A 25,768-nucleotide genomic window follows, 5' to 3' on the forward strand; every position below is an offset into this window, starting at 1 on the left:
ACTTTACCTTCCTTCTGGAAGTCAAGAGGGGTTCATTAGGCAACATAAGTACAATACAATCAACAGACCCTTTGAGAGTGATACTGATTCCTCCATGCCTTGTCTCAAAAAGAGTCCCACAGTTCCCTGCAAAGTAATTGGTCTAATTAGGTGGTAGGAAGGAGCTTCTTTAAATTCCTCAGAAATTAAGACGTGTCATCCGCTTAACATCTTAACATCTGTTCCTGCCTCTCACATTTCATCACCGCACCAGTCTGAAGGACAATTTCAGTCCCTTCAGACAGAAAAAAACCCCCAAACCAAACCAAAACAAACCTTCGAACAGAGAAGAAACTAGCCCTTTCTTCAGTAGGATGAAGCATGTAAGGCATTTCACTCCATTCTTCGTTCTCTGTTTGGTGCATGTTTGCCTGGGTGAGTACAACAAATCACTTTGTCAATTAAATATATAGGATACGGAATAACCTTAAATCTTGTAATAATCCTTATTGATGTGGTAACGTGGATCTTAAATTATTTCCTGAAATACTGATTAATGTGTATATGTTATGTTTGTATGCTTGTATATTTGCATTTTGTTTCAAATTGACTATTTTGATTCTATAACTGTCAGTGAGTAGAATGACAACTAATTTGTTGCTTTTGTTTTTGTTTTTTTTAACTTTGCTGTTATCTGGCAGCAAGTAAGTAACTGTTTAATTATGGCTTGTTGCTCATATAGTAGACATAATTTAAAACAATATGTTTAGACTATTGGATTGGTTGCTTACCCAATAGTAAAATGTCAAACACACACAGTGTAAAGGAGCTGTTTACAGTTATGGTGAGTGGCAGTGAAGGTTAATTTTGCAAGAATCAGTTTTTTGAAGGTTTGAGATTCTTCAGAAGGATCCTGTGTTTCTTTTTTTTTTAATTCATGTTCTTCATATGTTGTTAACTGAACTGCTGGTGTTATACTATACAGGTATAATTTATGTGTACAGGTACCATATCTTTATTTTGAAAGGGAAGAAGTTCATTAGCGTAATTGGTTATGCTATGCACTCATATTATTCCCTCAAGTGATTGTATTTTTTTTTATGCTGAGAGGCAGAGTAGAAAAAAATCAGGTTACTGCAGTTTATTATTAAATGTTTTTCTTCAGGTTATGTTTTGTTTTAATTTCAGTTCATGCAAATTATGCCCCCTATTTCTTTGATAATGGACCAAGCAGCACAAATGGGAACATGGCACTTCTCAGCCTTTCAGAGGACACATCTGTTGGTCAGTATTACAGTACCTATGTTTAAATAAATGCTAAAACTGATGCCATTTGTTGCTTCACTTGTTAAAAAATAAGGGGAAGCACTACAGTTATTCTGTTGTAGCTACTGTTAACATGTCCCCAAAATCTTCTATTGGTTTTCCATTTGATACATTTAAATGTTTATTTTCTTTCTCCCTCACTTCATTTAAAATGACATGTTTGAATGCAAAGTTTTGTGAGGTGAGGTAATATCTTTTGTTGGACCATCTTAAGTGGTTTGGTGAGAAAAGAGACAAGCTTCCAGGCTTCAAGCATGCTTCATCAGGTCCAAGAAAGAAGCAAAGTAATGTATATGAATATGAACTGTATTTTGAAATAACGAGTTTGTTGGTCACACACTGTTGATCGCCTGATCCACCCAGAGCAGCACAAGCACGAGCATTTCTGACAGGTAAAATAATTTGTGGCATTGAGAGGTTTTCTTGTCAACCTAAGCAGATGCTTATGTAAAGTAAACATATTGCTAATGATTAACTTCACCTTGAGTCTTCATCAAGAAGCGCATAAGGCAAAGTGTACGTTGAAATGTAAATGAGAGATGACAGAAGGATTTGCTTCAAGTAACTTTCACACTTTTTATATTTAAATTTGAAAACTTTCTGTCATAGTGATTTTTATTTTTAAAAATGTTCATTAAGGAGAGAGATCACAGAAATCAATTTTGATTAAAAAAGTAGTTAGGGATTTAGTGAAAATTCAAAAGCTGACTTTTTAAGTTTTCAGGTGACAAAAAAGAATCTTCCTTTTGGATGAGAACTAAAAAATTGTGAAGAAAAATGTCAGCATTACAGGAGTAAAAACTTGTAGGCTTTCATAATTTATTTTCACAGGGAAAAATAATTACCAACTAGCCCAAATGTAATAATTTTATAGTAGAAATCTAATGGCAATGAGCTCCTTTCCTTCTAGAGCCAAAATAGTGTACTTGGTCTCTATTTTGTGTTTACTCCTATTTGACTATAGTTTCTAGAGGCTAAATTACAAGGTTCTCCACCTCGGGAAGAAAAACCCGCAGCATGCTTATAGGCTCAGCAGTGCTATGCTGGCTAGCACTACGAATGAAAGGGACTTGGGGGTCATAATTGACCACAAGATGAACATGAGCCATCAATTTGATGCTGCAGCTAGTACAGTGAGCAAAATGCTGGCTTGCATCCATAGATGTTTCTCAAGCAAGTCCCAAGACGTCATTCTTCCGTTGTACTTGGCCTTGGTGAGGCTACAGCTGGAGTACTGCATCCAGTTTTGGGCTCCACAATTCAAAAAGGATGTGGAGAAACTTGAGAGAGTGCAGAGGAGAGCCACACTCATGATCAGAGGTCAGGAAAACAGAGCTTATGATGAGAGGCCGAGAGCTATGGGACTCCTCAGCCTCGAAAAGTGCAGGCTCAGGGGTGATCTGATGGCTGCCTATAAGTTTATAAGGTGTGCTCACCAGGATCTGGGGGAACGTTTGTTCACCAGAGCACCCCAAGGGATAACAAGGTCAAATGCTCATAAACTCCTCCAAGACCATTTCAGGCTGGACATAAGGAAGAACTTCTTTACTGTCCGAGCCCCCAAGGTCTGGAATAGCCTGTCATCAGAGGTGGTTCAAGCACCTACTTTGAATGCCTTCAAGAGAAATTTGGATGTTTATCTTGCTGGGATCCTATGACCCCTGGTGACTTTCTGTCCCTGGGCCAGGGAGCTGGACTCGATGATCTTCCAAGGTCCCTTCCAGCCCTAATGTCTATGAAATCTATGAAATTAAGAACTTTGGCCTTTTAGATGTGCAACTCTGGATTATTATGTTACCCTAGGGTCTCTATAGGGGAGGAAAACTTTCTAGGAGGCACAGGAAAAGCTAGATACCTCACAGTAAGACTCCTAACACCTAACACATGGAATGTGGAACTGCCTAGATACCTTATTTACCTGAATCCAAGACAGTCCTAAATTTAAGATGACCCCCCCTCCCCAATAATTACATTCTGTTTATGGAAAATGTATAAATTTGTTATGATTTTCCATGTATAGAGTCTAATTATTAGTGGGGCATCTTAAATTGGTTCCCCCAGTGCTGGAGGTAGTTGGAAGGGGTACTTGAAGCTATGGCCCCCGTCCAATGCTCCCCCCCACTTGCCATTGCTTTTCGTAACTCCCTTTGTGCTTGCTCCCCTGCAGACTTCCCCGCCCTCCCCCACCTGCCCCTCTGCAGCTTTGGGTCCCCAGCCCCCTTCCCCCTGTCTCCCCTTACCCAGGCTACTAATCTGGGCTGGGGCCATGCTCCGTGCCTCCAGGTGGAGTAGGGACACAACCTGCCAGTGCAGAGCAACATTAAATATCAAGGGCAAAAGGGAAAGACTGGGGGAAGAGAGACGGCAGGGTCAGGGCCAGAGCCAGAACCACAGAAGCTGCCTGCCCCCTTGCAGCCTCGCACTGGATTCCAAGACGAAGGACTCTTTTTCCCCATGTCATATGAGGCCCTCTCATCTTGGATTCAAGCAAATGTGGTAATAGAAATAGCTGAGCCCAGAGATCTCTCTTAAATGTTCTCCCTCTCTAGGATTTAGGTGCCTAATTTTGAGCTGCAGGGAGGTACCTTCCTTCAACTGGCAACACAGTACAGAACTGTTTTCTGAAAGCAGGTGTCTATGACCTTTATTTCAAAATCAGAGCTCAGTCTTTTCTTTCAAAATACAGTTGGTGAGGAGAGCACCTTGTACCACAAAGCTATAGGCTGCTCTGTTGTGGGAATACTCTTCAACCATCCTCTTGAGGCTGTTCCACTGAACAGAAAAGAATTGATGATGTATTGGGCCAGAAAGAGAACAAGGAAGCAGTAAAATGACTCTCTAGCCTAGTGATTGAGACACTCACTTGATGGCTGAGTGAAACCTGGATTCTGGTCCCTCCTTGAGGGACTGCTTAAGTATTCTGATTATTGGCTGTTCCATGCAAAGATATATAAAGAGATATTGGAGCAAGAAGAGTATCTCTCCCTTATAGTACCTATAGAATGTCCTATAGCTTGGTTGTAAAGGCACTCTCCAGGTAGGAGATGCAGGTCTGAGGGTAAAGCAGGAAACTGAATCCATATCTCCCATTTCTTGACCAAATGCCACCACCAATAAGATAATGTATAAAAGAAGGGGCACCACCATCTCCTTTTCCACTGCATGGGTTTTAAAGAAGGAGGCAGTAACCATTGTGTTTATGCAGAGCCCAATCCTAAATTTGTGTTATTAGGCATAAGAACTTCTATGGATTCAAGACCAGCTGAGTTAGGTCTTCAGCAATGCCTAATTTCTGAATCCTATCTCAGTTTCAGTATGAACTTGGCTCTCAGCTGCTCAAGTCCATGAAAACTGAAGTATATCAAGGCATATACAAAACAGAACTTTACATTTGGGAAATTAAAGTAAAAACTGAAGTATCTTTGGAGTGTAGGGACTTCTGACGTGGTAACTGAATGGGTTTCAAGACAGCAGTTTTGGACTTAAATGTGATACAGATACCCAAGCTCTTTTTTTGAATTTGAGTCTAGATTAGTAGTTGTGAAAGCTGCACGTCCTGTGTATTCTGATTGGAATTAAAGGAAAAGGGACTTTTCAAAAGCACTTAGCATTTGCCTAGCTCTTCCATTTTAAAATCAATAGAAAACTTTATTGCTTTGGAAAATCCTTCCCTAACTTCCTGCAGTCTATTTTATAGAGGGTGGCTTGGGAAAAAAATCTTGCCATCCCATTGTTGTTTGCCTATGACAAGTTGTTCTCCACCAGAAAAAAAACTGCATTTCAGTGGTGTTCAGTATACAGGCAATGGAATTTCTCTCTAACAGGGCAGACACAACTGGAAAAATAATCCCATCCACTTGCAAGTAGCAGCAAGGTCCCTGCAGCTTCAGGAAGCAGGCCCACTCCTAGTGGGGGCAAACTGCAGCAACACAAGTCTTGAGTCACCTGCAGCCGTTCTAGAAACTGAAAGGGAGGCTTCTCCAGTTCTCCCCACTAATGGGATAGTGGCAACAGTTTCTATTTCCCTTCCTCCTCTGCATATACAAAGAGGAGAAAAAGGATGTAACACAGAATGTAATTAGGAGTGGGTGAGATGGGTACCTGCCCCAGGCACCAAGTTAAGGAGGGGCACCAGACTATCCTTCATCCCCACAGAGTCCATGCCCTGACAGAATTGCCATGCTGGGAACTCCAAAACAGTTCCTGGCTGCTGTTACTGTAAAAGTGACAGCCAGGTGCGCAGACCATGTGTGGGGGAAGCAGCTCAGCCAGGACTGTTTAGAAATTCCCAGCATGGGTAAGGCTGCTGCTCTCCTGCCCAGCACCTCCCCACTCCCAACTCTCAGACCTGTAGGTCCCCCAACTCTCCCACAGAGTTGGCTCTGGGTGCCATCCTGGCTTGTTTTGCCACTGATGTAACAATAAGCCCTTGAAATGCAATATTTGCCAGACGTAAGTATATTCCAGGGGGATTAGCATGGCTATAGCAATAAAGTAGAGCTTCACCACTCAGTGGGAGCACTTACACATGCAATCAATGCGACGTGATAAATTCTGGAGCAGTTTGCTCTGGAGCACACTGCTTCCAGGTGCAATATCTACACACATGCACAGGACAGCAGCACTTTGAGCCAAGGTGGAGCAGCCCTGGGAGCTCTGTGGCTGACCCCTGGGCCTGCTGCCAGCCCAAGGGTACTCTGCTCTTGCTTAAAGTACTGCTGTCCCAATCACTGTCCACACATGCATTGCAGCACAATAAATGGCTTTGCTGTAAGATAGAACTGTCCCTAATGGCAGAGTTAATAAATTTACTGTGCCCTAATACCAGCACACATGTAGTTGGTAACACTTTGTTGTGGAGCTAATTAGTCAACTCCACAGTAAAGTGCACATGTAGATACACCCACTGAGAAGAGTGAAATGTTAAATTTGTGTTCAGCCTGTTAGAGTTTGCAATCAAAGGCCAGCAAAAATTTAGCTGACCAAAGCAACCCCCAGATGCCATCAGTAATGCTGTGGAGTGCACCGACTGTCATGGAAATAAATCATAGCTTGCTTTCTCTCCATTCAGGACTGACATTGGGGCACTTAGCCATTAACTGCTAAAATCAGAGCAAATTTAAAAAACAGACAAATGTCATTGCCCACCAAAGCAAGTGGGTCTCTAACTTATAATTTCAGTCACAGAGAAATTTACCCTGCTGCATCAACCTAAACTGCAAGGAAGGGCTACAAATAGCTAGGAAATAACAGGCAAGTTTGGAATGACTACTGCTTCCACTAAAGCTCCCAACTTTAAATAGAGGGACAGTGACTAAAGGACTAACACCAGAGCAGTCATATCTGTATCAATCAATTATATTATAAATTGTTTAAAACAATAATTAAACCCTGAGTACATTAAATATGGCCTCTTTCATCCATTTAACATGTTCTATGTACTGGTAAATCTCCAGTGAATGTACTTTAAGATCCAAGCAGCAAACATTCAGATAACTTGTAGAAGGGGTTTACTTCTGTAGCCAAAGTCTGCTACATTTAAAAATAGCCTCATTGTTTGATTCCTGAGCTCCTGCCTTAAGGGTGAATGGCTGAAAAAAATAACCTCGATTGAGTTAATGTGAAGTTGGAATTCATTGAAGTTTGGATTTGAGTCAGAATGAATGATAACTGAGATATGGCCCACAGAAGCTCATTGCAGTTACACACCTGAGAGAGAGAGGTTTTTTGGCTTGACTCCAAGGATGTTTCTGCAGAGTCCCAGCTAGAAGGGTTTTTTTGAGGTGAGGCATTGAGGAGATGCTTAGTTTACTTAGGCTCAGATCCCTTTTGAAAATTATTGAGGCAGCTCTCAAGGAAGCAGAAGACTTTGGATTGTTGTTCAGAAGCCAAGATATGGGGGTTCTCTAATTTGGGCGCTCCCCAAACCTCGCTGTACTGTGATTTCAGGACTTCCTTTCCTGAGCTGGGCTAGAAAGAATATGACAACTGCTGTTAGTAGAGGTGCACCAACACATTGGTCCGCTATTGGATTGGCATCGATATAAAGAAAATTAACTGTATCGGAAATCAGCCTGATGTGACCGATAATTTGGGTGATAAATGTCCGTGCATTCTTGCAGCCACAGTGCACTGCCTCTTCTGGTAAAGTGCTGTTTTGTTTTGGGTTTTTTTCCCCATGTCTGTCAGGTCCCTTTAGTGGGAGCAAATAGCCATAGGTGCTTCTTTCTTCTTCTCTAAGAGATAGGTCTCAGTGCAGAATGCTGGTGGTGTTGCTTCCAGGGTCTGAGTGAAACCACCAGGCCATGCACCTGGCTTTAAAAACTTTTTAAAATTTACATTCTTTTAGCAGAGTAAGATTATAAAAATGCTGTATGTTGTTTACCTTCTCAGTTGGACTGGGATTGCACAGGCAGGTAACTGTCTAAAGCTTGGCACAACTGGAAGAATGCAGAGTACTGAAGGGGGGAAGGGTTAGTTGTTTAAACTAGTTGTATAATCCCACTAGAATGGAATTATAGAAAGAAATGGGGTGCACAATATTGTTTCCAGTCGCTTTAATTTGATATTGCTGAGCACATAGAATCATACACCAGAGGTCATCTAGTCCAACCCCCTGCCTGAGGCAGGATCATCGCTATCCAAACCACCCTGTACAAAACATAATCTAAAATCTCTATATTTGGAATTTTGACTCATCTATTCAGGCATTACTTAATACTACCATTGTAATTAAATGTTAATAAATTACTATTTCAGTGTATAAACTCACAGCTTCCAAATTCTATAAAAGATTTGTCGGTTTATAGCCTCACAAAGGATTCTAGACAGAGAAGTGTAGGCAATGAAGGGCCAATGGAAGAGCAACCAGAATTTCCAAGCATCTGCTGATGCCAGGGAAGAAAAAGTTTGCTGGGCAAGTAGAGAGAGACCCTCAGTGTTAAACAGTGCAGTTGTATACATATATGCATGTCCAATTCACACATGCTGTTAAATTAGTCAGAAAAATACTGTACCTTGCACAAGCGGGTTGGCATCTTAATGTCTGTTATTTCTTAAGACCTGTACAATCAGAATGGCTCGATGAAACCATAGGAGAGCTAGAGGGGGCAACTAGGGCACCAGCCCCAGGCACCAAGTTATGGGGAGGCATGAAGTAGCAGCTGCTGTGTCACTGACGCTGCCCCGTGTACGGCTGCAGGCCAAGACACAGAAGTGCCCACGTATACCTCCACATTGGCAACACCTATATGGCTGAGGGCTCCCAGCACTCTCACAAAACAAAAATTCTTTGTTTGCACAGAGTCCTGCCACCCAGGAAGCTCAGAAGATCCTCTTCTCATCCTTCACTGCTCTTCTTTCCTATTTCTCCCCTATCCCTGTCTTCCATGCAGTTGTAGCTATTCTCTGCAGCCCAGCACAACTGCAATCCCAGCTGCTTGCTGGATCTTTTCAGCTTCCTTTGTTGCTCCTGAGCTCCTGCTCTTGGCTCTTTTTCACTGCTTCTTTCCTACTAGTCTGGTTTTCTTACCACCTATCTCTTCATCATTACTGTTTCCTGCCAAATGCTCCCCAGCTCCTACTGTCCTTGTTGCAGTCCAGCTACTAATTGCTGCACTGCTCCAGATTTCTGCTACTATCTCCTATTCTTTCCATCCCAGCTCAGAAACCCTTCCATAAGCTACTACTGCCTGCCAACTAGTCTGCCCTCTCTCTCCAGGTATTTCTGTAGTTCATCCATCTCCAAAGTATTTGAACCATAAGAATTCCCCCAGGAACCCACCATCTATAACTTATTCCCAGTCACTCATTTTCTCCAAAAAGAGACGTGCAGGAGTGAAAAGGTCAATCATTTTTCACTTTACATTTAGCAAATCTTGCTGCAAGCTAGGTACCGACACAGGACATAGCAGACCTGGAATTTCCAGTCCAAATCATTCTTAAGTTGTCCAGTGTCTTTAAATCCTGAATAATATCATCAGTTCGCGTTCTAATTACTCCAAAATGATTGAATTAGTTGAAGACAGACTTTTCAAAAACATTCACCTCTCAACTGAGACAGGGAGGTTTTCAGCCCTAAAAGAACCCTTTCCAGAGAAAATTATATGCAATTAAATGCAAGGTCTTGAAACAGCAGTATCTTCTGCAGTGATGTAGAAGGGTGAGTACAACACCATAATGAAGCATGTTCTGCCATTTAAAGGGTACTGGATCAATAGGGCACTTGCTGGTGATTCATAAACAGCTGACTGGTCATGTGGTGTTTGCTCCATCCTTGGTTCTAGTCACGTTGTTGTATTGAAGACATCTGTAAATGCATTAAATATCCTCCTAAAATTATTAAATCAATTGTTGTAGTTTCAACAGGGATGTTATGCTATCACCAGTAGGAGAGGAAGTGATATAGCACCTATGTGAGAAATGTTTGTCTCAGAGCCTCTGTACTGAGAGGATAATCTCTAGTCAGAAAATGTTCGTTCATTCTGTAGCAGTTTATGTTTTTAACTCGGGAGAGTAGGGAGGACCACAGTTACATGTCTGTTTTGTTAGTCAAGATGGTGGTTTCCACATTTTTTAAGCAGTTCCAGCAATGAAAACAAGAGAAGAGGTGAGCTGCCTGATCATGAATGTCAGATAGATAAAGTTAAGTGGTAGTAAATGTGCAGGGAGATTGTTAAGCAAAAACCCTGCAAGATACAGTCCATGTTACAAGGAAGTTTTGAGAACTGAATGCCAGGCTGAATGTACTCATGCATTATGAACCAGTTAATGAGAATCAAATAGGCTGTGTTTGGACAAGGTAATAAGAAACTAGTTCATTTTCCTTCCCTTCCTATAATGCAATTGGAATTTGACTGAGACAGGAACAGCAAATTCCCATAAGGCTGGCAAGTATTTGCTTGTTGTCAGGCACATAGACATCTTATGAAGGTGGATAACCAAGAAACCATCTCACAGCCAACACCCAGAAGTCAATACACAAAATAGGCAAAATAAGACAGAGGGGACATTTGTTTTCAGAATTCTAGACCTGATAATGTATTGTAATGCAAGTAGACTCATTGGCCCAAATTCACACCCCCCCCCCTGTTGACTAAAGTAGATTTATGGAATGAAGTTGGCCTTTAATAAAGGTTTTTAATAAAAGTAATCAAGTAAGTTAGAGCTTCAGGACTAGGATCTTTACCAGCATTTTCCCTGTGCCTAGAATGAATAATGCTTTATTTGCTTATGTGTCTGACAGGAAGAGGCTATTTGCTCGAACCCACAGGTAAGATGTTAGTTGGATTTTTAATGTACTTACTTTTCAGTAAGTAGAGTCTATGTGCCAAGAGTTAATTTTTAATTTGAATTAACACTGTGCTGAAAAGTGTTCTTGGAGTGTTAATTATATGGAGAATTTGTGCATTAAAATATAAGTCAGCTAATATTAGGAACTGAGACTGAACCAGTAGAGAAATTACAATCAAACAATCTAGTGAAAATGTCACATTAAATACCCTGCATTTGCAAAAGCAAGGGTGTGTGATACCCAGAAAGGAAATAAGATATGAAAATTGATGAGGGGCTTCATTTTCTCTTTAGAAACTTCAACAATCACACACTTTACATGAACATCTATATTTTATATCATTTTGAGCTATTAGAAAATGTGCAGATCTTAATTTCCTTAAGAGATTTCAACAGAAGCAGTGTGTAGACTTATAATAACAGGACAAATGGTAGAGCTAATATTTGACTTACCTGGAAGGGGATGTTCCTCTCTGTAGATCCTACTTTCCTATTATTCTGCCCCCATCTACTTATATTTTAGTGGGCTAGGTAGGTTTGCATAAGTCCAGGTTAAAATACTTTCATATGTGTTTGAATACAATATTCTTTGAAAATCTGTATGCTGCACTTGCTATAGAATGTTTCTAGCGAGTAAAGCTGTATTTTTTATTAGTATTGTGGTAGTGTCCAGGAACCCTAGCCATGGACCCCAGTGTCCTAAGTGGTGAACAAACGCACTTCCAAAAGATGGTCCCCGTCCCAAAGAAAAGGAGATAAGATCCACTGGTTGTCACCAACTTGGCTATGAGACCGTAGACATGTCCCTTGTCTTTGTGACTTCATGTCTCTTATAATGGAGGTATTAGGAGCTTGCCATATGATGGTATCATTGAGTTTAATTAAAGTGATTCGCTTTCTGCAGGTGAAAGGTGTAATAGACTGCAAATGTCAAGAGCTATTTTTATCACTAGTGTTCACGGCACTTGAAACATGAAATTTAGGTTTTTTAAGCAAACATAGCTTCAACAGCTGACATAGACAAATGTGCAAGAAACCCATAGCAGGACATCTCAGATAGGCAGAGGAAATCAGTTGGAAGGCAAAGAAACAGTTCAGCATTTGGAAAGGAAACAGATAGGACAAAGACAGTGATAAGGGAAGAGGTACAGAAAGTGAGAGTGTAATTAAGAAGTGAAATATTGTAAAAAGAAAAAGAGGGTGAGAAAAACACTGTGTTAACAATGACATCAGTGGAGTTACTTCAGATATACACCTATATAAATGTGATAAGAATTTAGCCTTACACTTGTTAAACAGCGAAGACCAAGCTTTTAAAAATGAGTATATTTGAAATCAGCAGGAGCTGCTGGATGTTCAGCACTTGAAAATTAGCTCTCTTCTTTAAGAGGCTAAGACAGGATGTAGATATCTCCGTACCTACCTGTGTCACTCTATTTTAAAAAAATATCTACATGTAAGATTTTCTGCCTTCCTTTTTGTAATTATTTACTTAGGGGCAAGAATAGGGAGAAAGAAAACATCTTGTGTAACAACCCAGTGGCTTTTCCTACTCACTTTTTAAATTACAAAATTGTTTTTAGTTTTTTCTCTTTTGATTAATCCCAAGGGGAAAATGAAGTGACATGGCAGTTTTGTGAGCCTGTTCTGAAAGCTTTCACTATTCACTGGGGATTTGTTGAGTTGGTTCGCAGAGGTGTCTGTTAGTTTTTGCAGAATATAATCTTTAATTAAAAGACACTCCCTGTTTCTGGCACAGGGCCAGTAGCAGAGATTATTGTGCAAATGCCATGCACTGATGCAGTGCAATATGACTAACTCTTCAGAAAACTAATCAGAATAGTCTCTCTTTCTTTCTCTCTCTCTCTCTCTCTCTCTCTCTGTATATACGTATACAGAAACAATCAAATTGGCTAACTATGATCCTCCAATGCCATGTTGCTGAGTGTGCCAATACTCCATGGTGCTGTTATTGAGAGAGGTTCATTGCTGCATCCACAGGGTAAGCAAGCGAGCTTTGAGAAGGTTTTATTACAAACCTGAGAATATAAAAGGGAACCCATCTGGCACACAGATACTGCTGACAGCACCACAGTTACAACAACAGAGTAATATTATGTTATCGGTGGTAATTAAGGAGATAGTAACCTGCAGTAGTGCTGTCTGATTTTGCTTTGAAAAGAGATTAAACCCAAGTGAAGCTGACCTGAGTTATAGTTAAAATCATACAAAATTCAGTGTTTGGAGTATTTTTAACGTGGAACATGGCAAAATAGGGTGCTTATATTTGACAATGGTACACACCTCATGTGAATGCCTAAATCCAAAGTCCAACTCTGCCATATTAATTTCTCCCTCGAACCACAAACACACCTCTCCTCTCTGCTGTTGGTTACTTCCCAGGCTCACTGACAAAGGCAGGGAAAAGATTTATCCCTAACTTTCTCCACACAACTTCTGCATCCAGGACTTTTGCCACCGTGTTAAATATCATTTTATATAAGAATGGTTTTATAATCTGAACCAGGAAAAAAGATTAAACCATAATTTTAGAGCTGTGAAGCACTTTCAATGGAATGAGTGACTTGCCCAGTAGGTAGAGCAGTAGAAGATAAATCAGGACTCCTGAGTCCTGTCCCTGACTCTGACAATAATTTGCTATATGACTTTGAACAATTAACTTAACTCACTTATGCCTCACTTTACTTATTGGAAAATGCAGATAATTATAAAAAATGAGCACAACAACACTATCAGACCCAGTAAATTAATTTTGTAAAATACTTTACCTTGGATGAAGGATGTTCTATAAGTGAAAAATAGACTAAGAGCCTTGCAAGAAAGCTATATAATAAATACGCCTCACAATGTTTTGAAAATGTAGGTGTTACAGTCCTGCAGGAAATGCCACTTTTTATAAAAAAGAGTCAGCTCACTGAAGTTGGCATTGACTTCTCAAGTATTTAAAAATAGATGTTACAATTTATCTTTTCCTAGCTTGTAAAAGGAGTAAATTGATTAGTTTACAGGGTTCATTCATTTGTATGTGAATAAGTGGTTGCTTGTGAAGAATTTAATAAGTGGAAGCAATGTGGTAGAGTGTTTTGCATTTATTTTGTTCTGAAAGGATGAAAGTCTGTAATCTTTCTCATATTTCTTGAATTCCATAGCCTACAGTGACCTCTTGTACAAATCTTCTCTTCTGCTCTCATGAGCCTCCTTGGCTTTGTTACATTTCATTTTTTCCAGTGAAAGATAGTTACACTTTGAGTATGAGGAGAGGAGGAGCATCTTCTGGTTGGTCATAGGAGGCAGTGGGTATTTAATGTTTCTCTATTTTGGGGGGCCTCCAGTAAAATTGAGAGCCCAAAGGGCCCTCATGCTCCGAATTAACTGAAATTTTGAGAGTAGATACCCTAAAGAGTGAATATTATAGAGGAGACAGTTTATTTCATGTTTCCCTTGTTTCTGTTATCATCACCTCAGTCTTGCCTGGGGTCAGGCAAGGCCTGCTACTCCTCTTCCAGGTGCATAGATAAAAATAAATGGCTGATTTTAAAAGTATTCTGCAGATAAGAGTTCTGGAGAAGGCCAATGGTCTTTGGTGCGCTGGATTTAACCAATAGGCAGAAAATTATCATCAAAACTATTAAACTACTTGTTATTTATGAATACACAAATACATTACCAAGGAACTCCTTTATAAGAAATAGTATAAAAATACATGCTGCTTGAAGTTACCACAGAACAGTCTTGTGAAATAACTCGCTTCATCTTTTCAGGTACACATGTGTACACTCTGAATGGAACTGACCCAGAAGGAGATCCTGTAACCTATGGAATTAAATTTGAAGCAGGGTTAAGAAGATACTTTGGCATTGATGTGAATTTTGGGAATGTCACATTGATTGAAGAACTTGATAGAGAGGTAATGTACAGTGAAACAGTACCACTCGATAGGGCCCTGCAAGCAACTCAAGTTCTTTACAGAACAGTGTCAATTCATTTGGTCCCAAAATTATGCAACTTATGATGCAATAGAATACTACTGACAATAGTTATATAGTGTATTATATAACCTATCACCCATTTTCCCAGTTTATGCATAAAACTGTCCCTAACACAAAATTTGGAGGCACCAGGCTATTAAGCTCTTGCTGAACGTCACTATTTCTTTCCATCGTTTTCCTGTGTAGTTTCTAATGCAATTAAGTTTTTCTAAACCTTGCGGATAAAATCTGATTTTTGTTATGATGCTTCACTGTGCACATTTTTTTTTATATCCACACAAGTATTTTTTTAGATTTAGAATGCTACAGTAATGGCTATATTGTTGCATTGAACTTTTCTAAATATTTATATAAGAAGTTATTCAAAATTATAGACATAAAAGCCACTAAGAGAGATGTTTCCAGTTAAATAATGTCAGTCCAAGATAGCCCCACTAATAAGGTATTTCAGGTAATCAAATTACTCCAGGATCCTATTCTCTAAACCTGTGAGTTGCCTTTTTAGATGAGACTATTCAAGATTTACAAATTCCTTTAGATATGGTACCAAAGGGTAAAGGTGTCTCACTAGGTCCAGAGGTGTGAGTTAAACTCTGCTCTGGACTCATGCCAAAGGTCAGCCCAAGTAGATCTAGTTAGAAATTGATGCCTTGGTTATTTAGGTTGTGGAGTCAAAGGTGGGTTTGGTCCTAGCCAAATGAACCACATTAGCCGAATGACTGTTAGGCTTGGATGGACCTTCAACTTTAAAAAAAACATTTTAAAAGACAGTAAAAATTTCACAAAATAACTCTTTAAGTCATTGTATTCTTGAAAAATATAAGGATTTAATTCATCTAGATCTTCATAGGAATACTTGTGTCTATCCAGTCCACTATTCTACCTTTAACAGTGGTCAGCATAAGATGCTACAGATGTAAGGAGCCTGGCAGTAGGTACATGTAGAGTAATCTGTCCCCCAAGAAGAGAGCTCATCCTAATATCAAAAGATTATTTTAAAATCTGAAACATAAGAGTATATCACAGATTATAGCATAGGATCCTGAAAGATGATTGTCCAATATGCCTTATTGTTGGGACTACCATGAATTGACACCAAAAGCTATGATTTAACTGCTTTCTTTTTTGTTAGCATAATAGGTCTAGGTAGTTTTGTGATTTATTTAAACACTCAGTGCTTCTTTGAATCTTGCTAAATACTGGATCTGTTTTACATGGATTCCTTTATTTGCAGAAAGAAGATGAAATCGAAGTAATAGTCAGTATTTCAGATGGCATAAATACAGTAAGTATTCAAAATTGCCAATGCTTGTCTTACTGACAGTGTCAAGGAAATCATAGTAGCTCACGCCTAAATCTTGTTCATTGAACAGACATTTCTAGATAATTATGGATTCTGTTGTTCAAGGAGGCAGTATGATTCAAACTAGGCTGTAAACACATAGCATTTTCAAACAGGAATCCATCTTGGGCTGTGATCTCCTTGGATCTCATGCCCTTAAGAAGAGTTAAGCCTGCTAGATTCTTGGAGGGTCTGTAACAAAATATAAGGCATTACACAAGTTAGAGTTGGAGATTCAGAATCAGGTAGTCCTCTCACTAAGTCCCTAGTGAACCTATGCCTTAGAATGGTATTAGGAGTCTTTACTGAGTAATGTGCTGTTTCATCTTATCTTTGGTATCTTTCATTAGGGGTCCCACAAACTTCTCTGCTGTTTTCACTTGTTTTAAAGAAACAAGTTTTTCAGTTTTAAGGCACAGCACTGACAGCCAGAAAGGGAGGGGGGCAAAGAAGTTAAGATGATCCAGAGGCATTAGCTTGAGTCTTATCTCCAGAATGCTAAAGGCTGCCCCCAGTTGGCTCAGCTATAAATAAATATCTGGTGATTTGGAGTGTGGAATCAGAGGTGGACAGATGGGAAGCTAGTGAATTTGTTCCCTTGTGTACAGTTCATTACAGAAACTGGCATGCCCAACAGGCTTCTGGTTGTGACCTTGATTGACAGTCAGAAAATATTGTTTTTATTTCTCAGTGGGAACATCTACACATGCACTTTACTGAGGAGTTGACTAACTAACTCCGCAGTAAAGCATCACTCTCTACACAGTGGCGCTATTAGACCAGAGTAAATTAATTAACTCTTCTGTTAACTGTCTGATACAAATGCTATCCTATGGCAGAGTTATTTAGTGCATCACAGCACATGTGTAGATGGTGACCGGGACTAACTGGCCCTTCACTGTAGCATCCTCATGCCCCAGCCAGCCACTCTGCAGCACGTTAAGCTGAGGCAGAGCAGCTCTGGGCTGGCAGGCTGACCCTCCTTACCCTCTACCCTTGGCCTCCTGCCAGCCAGGGTTCTCCTGCCCCAGCTCAATGTACTGTAGCCCCAGGTGCATGTGTAAACACTGTGTCTGGAAGCAATAAACTCTGGTGAGAACTATGCACTAATTTCATGTGTAGATGCACCCAATCTGTCACAAAACTATCTGTGAGACCCTGAAGCAGTCATTTAACTTCTATATTTTCATTTCCCCATCAGTAAAACTGGAACAATGATTATCTGCAATACTTCCTACCTCAAATAAAGAATTCATGAACATTTGAGTGGTACTCAACTACTAAGATGATGAGTACCATAGAAATTCCCATAATTAGGGCAACTATATGAATCAAAAATGTCTCTTTACTTCACAAAGAAATGTACAGTTTTGTTGGCAGTTGTTATTGTCTACCATATATTTATAAATACAAAAGGGATTACATTTGGTTGGATGCCACAGTGATTTCTAGATGTATATGTAGAAAGATATTTTCCAAATCATATGCATATCTGTGCTCATGCCCTACTTACATAAAAGGGTTTGGAAACATAAATAAATTACTGCAAGGTAGGGTAGGATAAGAATTTACAGCCTGTCAGCTACTCTGTGCTAACTGCCTATGTGCACATTTTTACTATGTAGCAATGCAAAGTAGATTATCCCTTAATGAAAGTGCAGTTAAATAACTTGAATTTACCATGGGGTGAGAGTTTGCATATGGGATGGTTACCAGAATAACTGATGCCCTGTAAGTTTACAATCTGGCTACTTACAGGTAATGTTTGTTTGTATATCTATTTCCTTGCACCAACACCTGCTGATGAGTCATTTATGCACCAGCATGGTCAACAAGGGACACATTTGAACATGCACCTGCTCAGGTCACATATTTGTAGGCACATAATAAGATGTTTAGGTTCATGGCAAGTTTAATAAGTATGAAACTAACTTTGAAAATCAGACCTATCAGCTGTAATTTATATAGTGTGCTGAGACTTTTGTAAGACATTGCGTACATCAAAATACTTATCTCAGAGAATACTTTACCCTCCATTCTTAAAATAATTATTTAAGAAGACTTGTTATGCTGCTGGGGAGGCAGGTTTCTGCTTCTTAATTTTGGTAGCAGAAGGACATTCCATGACAAAGAACTTTTTCCATTGCTATTGAAATTATTAGTCAAGTGGATCTCAGTGTTTTAGACTTAAGGCGCCCCTCTGAAAATGCCAACTCTTAGCTTTCACTTGTTTCTTTACTACAGAAGAAAGAATGCAACAATTTTTCTGTTTCAAAGAACTCAGAAAGAGCATGATAGGTCAGGATGTTTTTTGACATATGAATACCTATTTGAAATCTCTGGGTTTATCTTGTGAGTCTTGGGTAGGTGTTTGCATACCTAATGGTGCTAATATTGCATGCCAACCCTCACCGCACTTAAAGGATCTCACATCACCCTGCTTGAGAATTACTGAGAGACAGAATAGACAAATGAAAGAGCAGACAAATGAAATTGCTACAATTCAGTTTGATTCATTAAATTTTCATCATATTCCACTCCAGGTTGATGAAAAAGTCAGAATCCTTGTAACAGATGCCAATGATGAGAGCCCTGAGTTCATCAACACACCTTACATAGTCCATGTCCCAGAGGTTGGTTGACTCCCTTTGCATGCTATATGTTTCAATGCTTCAACAGGATGCATAGAAGTAGAGCTAGTATGTTTTTAGTGATGTTATATCATCAGTGATGAACTTTTACTTTTTATTATGGAATTTTAGTTAGATATCGGGTGCTTGTTTCATGCACACTTCCTGAGAAGTCTCATACTATTGTCCTCCACAATAGTATGAGAGAGGAAGCTGTGATATTTGCACAGTATTTTCCATAGAAGGCCTGCTCCTGCACTAATGTCAATGAGAATGTTACCACTGACTTCAAATGGAGGAAGAGCAGCATTCTAGGAAAGTCATTCCTATAATTTCAGATTTCATTATCTCCTTGAACCCTATGAAGGTATCTCTTTTCCTTTTTTGTCCCACTCCCCCTTATTTAAAGTCTTTTTCTTTCTCTTCCCTTCCTATTGTTTCCCTCACTACCTTTTTCGTTGATACACTTGCTTATCCACACATAAGTTTCACTTCTCCTTTTCACTGACTTGTCCTTTATCAATTCCTCCAGCTTTTATTTCTCCAGATTTTTAATTCCTCTCTCTGCTTCTCATTTCATGTCTTCTCATTTATTAATTCCTAATCTTTTAGCAATCTTATCTTTTACCTTGCATCGCTCTGCAGACACCCCTGAATCCGCTATCTCTTTTGATTTACAGGACACTCCCTCAGGGAGCAGCATCCTCAAGACTGAAGCAGTGGACAGAGATACAGGTTCTGGAGGAAGCATCAACTACTTTTTACAGGTAAGGGTCTTGCTTGCATTTTTAAAATAATCTCTCTTATTTGCCAAGGTATTTAGGAACCAGAAGCATAAGATGAGTCCATGAGGCTTAACCTGATAGACCATAAGTACCAGGAGTGATCCAGACAGTGCATGAGAAACAGATTCTAAAATAGTTGGCAACACCTAGGAAAACACCGTGAACTGTCAGAGTTCAACTTCAGTTCAAAATTCAGGCACCTTCAGCCCTACTCCTGCTTTCTCTGAGCCTTCTCAACCTAATTTAGCAGTGCTTAGCTATGCTGTACACAGTCCTCAGTCTTAGCTATCTGTGAAGCCTGGACTGCAAGCAGTTCTTATACTAGTATAGTTTATTGGTTAGGGATGTGCTCTTTTATTACAAGAGATATATCAGTTCCAACTCTAGTGTGAATGTTGTTACATTAGAATAAAGATAAATTAGTCCCCTCCTAAAATAATAAGCTACACCAGTATAAATACATTCACACAGGTTTAAGCTTACCCACTTTAATTGTACCTGGATAATTGAAGCAGTATGAATTATTGGGTACTGAGAAAACAGGAGTCCAAACAGAAGTCAACTACAAATAGAGATGAGCCCCTGAGAAAGTTCTTGTGTTTGGGTTTAGCATTGTAAACTGACAGTGAAGTAGGGTCTGTCTTTAAAAAAAAAAAAAAAAAAGACAAATACACATGACTAAATATTTTTGGTCATCTCCACATATTCATTTAAACACACCCTTTGACTTTTGCTGCTCTCCCCCTAATGATTGCACTGCTGATAACTTATGCAGTGGTTTAAGTTTCTACCAGAACATCTGTTTCCTGCCATGTTGTTGACATCCTCATGGTTACTTATTTTTTTCCACAACATAATCTCACTCTTTTTTTTTTTTAATCTGGAGCCTACCCTCACTTTGGCAATATGAATAAAAGTACAAACAAAGGCAACCTCTCTATCCATAAGTCTTAATGAACTAATAGCATCACTGCCTAAGCTTGTTTAAAAATATATATGCCTCCACCATGCTATTTTATAAAACACCAGCAACACTGTGATTGCTGTGAGTAACACAGAAATGAAGCACTTTGTGAGCAGATGCCCTGCTATCGGTTCATGCGAGGTTAGTGAATAGAGTGGGTCACATCAGAAAACCATATTTGGTAACAATTTGTCACCTGCAGGCCAGATGACACAACTCTGCACTCTGGATCCAGCCCATGGGCTGGCCCTGCACCACTTATCTGTCCCACAGTGCCTGAGATTGGGCACCACTAGACTATCCTAGTCCATGGAAATGAAATCACACCTGTGGATGTGAGCCCCACTCTCCAATGCAGGGCAGAGGCTCCTTGTTTGAACAGTGCATGGGCAGTTCAGTTTGTTCTGTCACAGCTGGCTCTGTGAATACATACAGGACCCACTCACCTGGGCTGTCAGTCTGGCATCTGTTAGTATCCAAAGACATAAAATTGCTAAGATACAGTAAATCAAAATAAGTTTGGAAAGAGTTCATTTGCCCATGGAGGGGTTAAAGCAGGGGTGGGCCCTTCGGGCGGAGGGCCGCTTACCAAATTTTGACAAGCTGTCAAGGGCTGCATGAGTAGCCCTTACCCTTGACAGGTGCCCCGCCCCCTGGTTGCCATCTTGGGACTGGAAATATTGCCCATTAACCCCTGACCTTTGCCACCAGAAGTCTCTCCCCTTACCCCCAGAAGCACTCCTTTCAGCAAGGGGTTTTGCAGTCTTGGAACCAGAAACACACCAAATTATATTCTAAAAAGCAAACATCTACAATATTCATTAATTTGATTTAAAAAAATGTTTGCTCTGGTTTATGTGTGTTTATGCAATGTAAATATAGGTGATTGCACAATAACTTAAAATGAAGTCTTACTTTTGAAAATTGGGGGGTATAGGTTTGTGGGGGGTGTGGTTGTGGTTATTTGGGGTGTGAGTGGGTATGGGGTTTGTGGGGGGACTGTGTGGCAGGGAGGGTGGCTGGGGAAGTGTGAGGGGGTATAGGTGTGGGGGTCTGCATGTATGGCAGTGTGAGGGGGGTGTGGGTGCCCCCTGCCTACACACACACACACACACACACACACACACACACCACACACCCACACACACACACACACACACAGTCTGCCCCTACCTATGACACACTCTGCCCCTGCCTACAATGTACACACACACACACACACACACACACACATCACACACACACACACACACACAAACACACACGGACTCTGCCCCTGCCTGCATGCACACTCTCTGCCCTGCCTGTGTATGTGCATACACCCCCATACTGGCAAGTTCCCATGCTCCCCAGTCCAGTCATGCAGCTTGGAGCCGGGAGTGGTGCTGGAGCAGGGTGGGGACAGGAAGCAGGGAAATGGCTGGGGGTGGGCAGGGCTGGACTCCTGCCTCCTGCTGCCGGCTCCCCCTGCGTCCTACTGCCCCTGGCTCCTGTACTCTTTGACAGGCTGCCAGGAGCAGATAAATATTTTCTAAGAGTCCCACAGGCTGGATAGAACAGCTTGGCAGGCCGGATCTGGCCTGTAGGCCATATTTTACCTGCCCCTGGGATAAAGCATAACGCAAAACAAAACTATTCCTTTAAAAGCAGAACATACTGAAAATCCATCTCAGCACTTAAATGCAACTGGTTTTGAGAATGTCAAGGTTGAATGCTAATGTAATATCTGCGTCAGTCCAAGCAGTAGCATAACTAAAGGAGAGGTGACTATGGCAACAGGTCTGGGTGTCACCTATGGGAGGGAAGAGGAGGTGCACAAAATTAGCCAGCACCATGGCTGACAATGCAACAGCTGGCACCAGAAGTGTATTGAGATGCCTGAATGACATGATGTCTCAGCAATGCATGAGACATCATCATTGGCTGCACTACCAGCAGCATGGTGGCAGCTGGTCTTGAAACTCAGCTGCTTTTAATGTTGCACCTCCTTCCCTAGAGTCAACACCCAGAGCCAGTGTCCCAGTCACCCCCACCATCCTTAAGCAGCTGGCTGGAGCTGCCCCATGCACCAAAGGTACCCAAGGCATGGAGCTGCCTGATTATGCCTCTGAATCCAGGACTTGTCACTTGTCACGAAGCTGTACACAACACATCAATCACCTCAACACAGTGTCTCATAGGCTAGGGACAGAAATTATACAAAAACTCATATAAGTGTTTGGAAGGTGGTTCAAATGTGTAACACAAGAGAAGTTCAGTGCACATAAACTTCTTTCAAAATGGCTGAAGCCAGTTTAGGATAAACCTGGATGGATGTAGTATCAGATGTAACTGATTTAGCTAGGGACAGACATTACACATAAATCAGTTTAAGTGATCAGAAACTGGTTTAAACCTGTAGCAGATTAGTTGTTCAGTGCACATAAACCAGTTTGAAAATGGCTGAAACTGGTTTGAGATAAATCTGGTTGAATGTAGTATCAGACTTAACAATTTGGGTCAAACTGGTTTATGCAATGTCTGTCCCAGACCCTTTACTGGTTTAAGTTAAACCAGACACCCCCAGCATCCTGGCATGCTCTACAGCAGGGCTGGCCCCTCTCCTCTGCTCCCTGGCTGGAGCTCTGGCAGAGACTTGCAGGCACAGCAGGGTCTGCTGGGTTCCCCATGCCCCCCTCCCCACCTCTTGCCACTCACTGCTTAAGCAGAGATCCCTTCCTCCTCTCTCCCACAGCACAGACTCTAGTCAGTATGTTGTATGCCAGCTAATGCTGTGTAAGGCAGCTAGGACAGTGTCCACTTAAGGCTTTTTGGAAGTAATCAACAGCTCATACGGTAATTTCCCTTCATTCCCTCCTTTGGAAATGGCAGACAAGGTTCTTTGGGTAAATCTGATATCTTTTATTAGATCAACTAAATAGTTGGAAAAAAATTTAGAAAGCTTCTGGGTTTAAGAACCATTTGTCAGCCTGAGGAAGGATCTGCAGTTGGTGTGTGCTCTTCCTGAATGGAATGAATAGTAAAGAAGCCAGAGGCTGGTATGTATTTTCCTTTGGAAAAAGCTGTTTAAGAAGAGCTTGTAATGAGTGAGGCTTTGTTTTCTGATGAGGTATTAAATGCTGATAAATGCTCTGTTATCATGGGGGAGGGACCCCTCTCTAATCACAGTGTCCTGCCGGGGCCTGGCCATGCCCTCCTCTGTTCCTGGCTTCTAGCCTGAAGCACCGTGGGAATATGCCTGCATTTCTGGGATGTCTGTCTGGTTACAGAACTGATTTAGCCTAGTCAGGTTAGACTAACATGCAAAGATTGAATCAATTCAGGCTCAGGCTTTTTTGAATGTCTGTCCCTAGCCTTTAGGTTAAATCGGTTTAATGGACTTCTGTCTCAGATCCCCTCCAGATTCAAGCTAACTCACAGTCTCCTGGCATGCCAGGATGCTTTGCACCACCCCTGCAATGCCACCCCCCCCCCCCCCCCCCCCCCGTGGGACCCTGACTGAATTCAAAAGACGGAGCTGTCAACACAGGTTGGACAGGCTAGCCTTGGCCCATGCTGTCTGCTTCAGCCAAGCAAGGGGGTGTGGTGGTCTAGTACCCCTCCCTTCCCCCTCTCTGCCTTTTCCTCACCCTGGCTTCTGGCCTGGGCCACTGCAGACATGTGGCTGCATTTCCAGAATAAAAAATAAATGTCTGTTCACTTGCTTATCAGTTCAATCTACACAGCTTAGACTAACCTGCAAAGATTGAATCAATTCACCCTCGGGCTTTTTGAGTATCCATAGTTAGCCCTCTCCTGCTTTTAAACACAAGAGGGAATGCCATTCTTGTAAGCAAAAATGGCTGTTCATTAAGAGAACTCTTTGCAGAAGTGCTGTGCAAACAGCTGGCACTCAGACTCTGCAATCTCTGCTTTGCCTCCATGGCCCATGCAGGTTGATATGCCCAGTGAGAAGCAGGAATAACTGTACCAAGTAACTGATTAATTAGAGGATTTACTCAGAAAGTATTTATGTAGGATTAAAGCTAATCCTCTTTTTAGGAGGTAAATGAAAGCAAAGACCCATTAAAATAAGTACCTTGAACAGACAAAAAGAAAAAAGAAACCCTATACAAACATTGATCTTATTGCAAAGGGAATTGTTTTAAATCCAGTTTCACTTACAGATTTTCTCTGCAGTTCCTGCAAGTCATGCAGATTAAGTCAGTACATTAAAAACCCACTTCTCTTGCAGAAAATCAGTCTTAATTTTATTTCTATTATCATTTTTTGTCCTGTACTTTGCCAATGTTTCCCACTTTTGTGACAAGTGACCTTCATTTTCTCCTTATCAACAAGAAAACAACAGTCAATAAGTTGCATTAATATCATACATAATCACCCATTGAACAGATACATTGTGTACAGAGCACTATTATCATAACATGATAGTTTTTACAGGCAGAACTATTATTTGATAACAGGTATGGCCATGGTGATTATTATTAAAATTGCATGTAGGCATCTGTTCAAACTCCTGTTTAGAGTTGCTTGTTAATACCTTAAACTTTCACCTTTGTGGCAGAAGTGTCCAGATTTGGATTGTGCCTCAAGAAAATGTTTAAAGTTTAAGTAAAATTGGTTTAGTCATTTTATTTTTAATAGTAGGGGGATGAAAAATATGTAGTTTCCCATTATACAATATTGTTATTACCTTAATCCTGCATGCAGTCACATCAAATGGGAGTCAAAAGTTGAAGTTTGGTATGCATATATTCTTATTATAATGAAATACCATGGTGTTTTTGAGTTGCACAATACATTGATTTTTGCAACCATTTTTTCACTAAGCTTATAAATTTTGCTGCTGAGGAAAGGCTCTGACATACTTGCATGTGTGGCTGGCTAATCCATGTAGCAAAATTTCTACTTGAAATGTACACTGGTCAGAGGAATGATTCCACGAGAACTTTTGACTCCATGTCTAAGAACTCCTAAGTTTTATGGAACAGGGTCTCTCTTTTCTATAGCTTTTTTACAGGGTATGTGTTAGACCAGGGGTCAGTAACCTATGGCCTCAAGGCCAAATCAGGCCTACTAAGCAATTTTATCCAGTCCACAAAACTAGGACATTGGTAGCAATTCAGTGGTGGAGGAAGCATTGGTGTGGTTGATATTTGTGGGGAAAAGTGTATTGACAGCATTTCAGTGATGGCACTAGGTGGTGAGGGAAATAGGAGCAGCAGCCAGATCCCAAGTGGTGGCCCACATTTGGATTAATCTTCATTCATTTGGCCCACAGCTCCTAAAAGGTTGATGATCCCTCTTTTGAACTGTTCCATTAGTAGCGTCTATGCAAATACACCAAGACAATTTGAGTGCCCAATGTGAGACACCTTGAAGGGGTTTGATTTTCAGACACTTTTAGAGCACTCAATGCTTTATGAAAATCAGAACCCTTT

General features: G+C 40.7%; 1 protein-coding gene across 1 annotated transcript in view; it reads left to right on the forward strand.

The window, feature by feature from the left end:
• The first annotated feature begins 344 nt into the window (after positions 1–344).
• CDHR1 (cadherin related family member 1) overlaps positions 345–25,768 on the forward strand; it is a 78,627-nt gene continuing 53,203 nt past the window's right edge. Inside the window, exons 1-6 of the mRNA XM_006029516.1 lie at positions 345–414; positions 1,168–1,263; positions 14,379–14,524; positions 15,841–15,891; positions 18,492–18,581; positions 19,259–19,345. Coding sequence (XP_006029578.1) covers positions 354–414; positions 1,168–1,263; positions 14,379–14,524; positions 15,841–15,891; positions 18,492–18,581; positions 19,259–19,345 — 531 coding nt within the window. The 5' untranslated portion in view covers positions 345–353. The remainder of the gene's footprint in view (positions 415–1,167; positions 1,264–14,378; positions 14,525–15,840; positions 15,892–18,491; positions 18,582–19,258; positions 19,346–25,768) is intronic.

This window comes from Alligator sinensis, unplaced genomic scaffold, assembly GCF_000455745.1.
Source record: "Alligator sinensis unplaced genomic scaffold, ASM45574v1 scaffold374_1, whole genome shotgun sequence".
NCBI classification, from domain to species: Eukaryota; Metazoa; Chordata; order Crocodylia; family Alligatoridae; genus Alligator; species Alligator sinensis.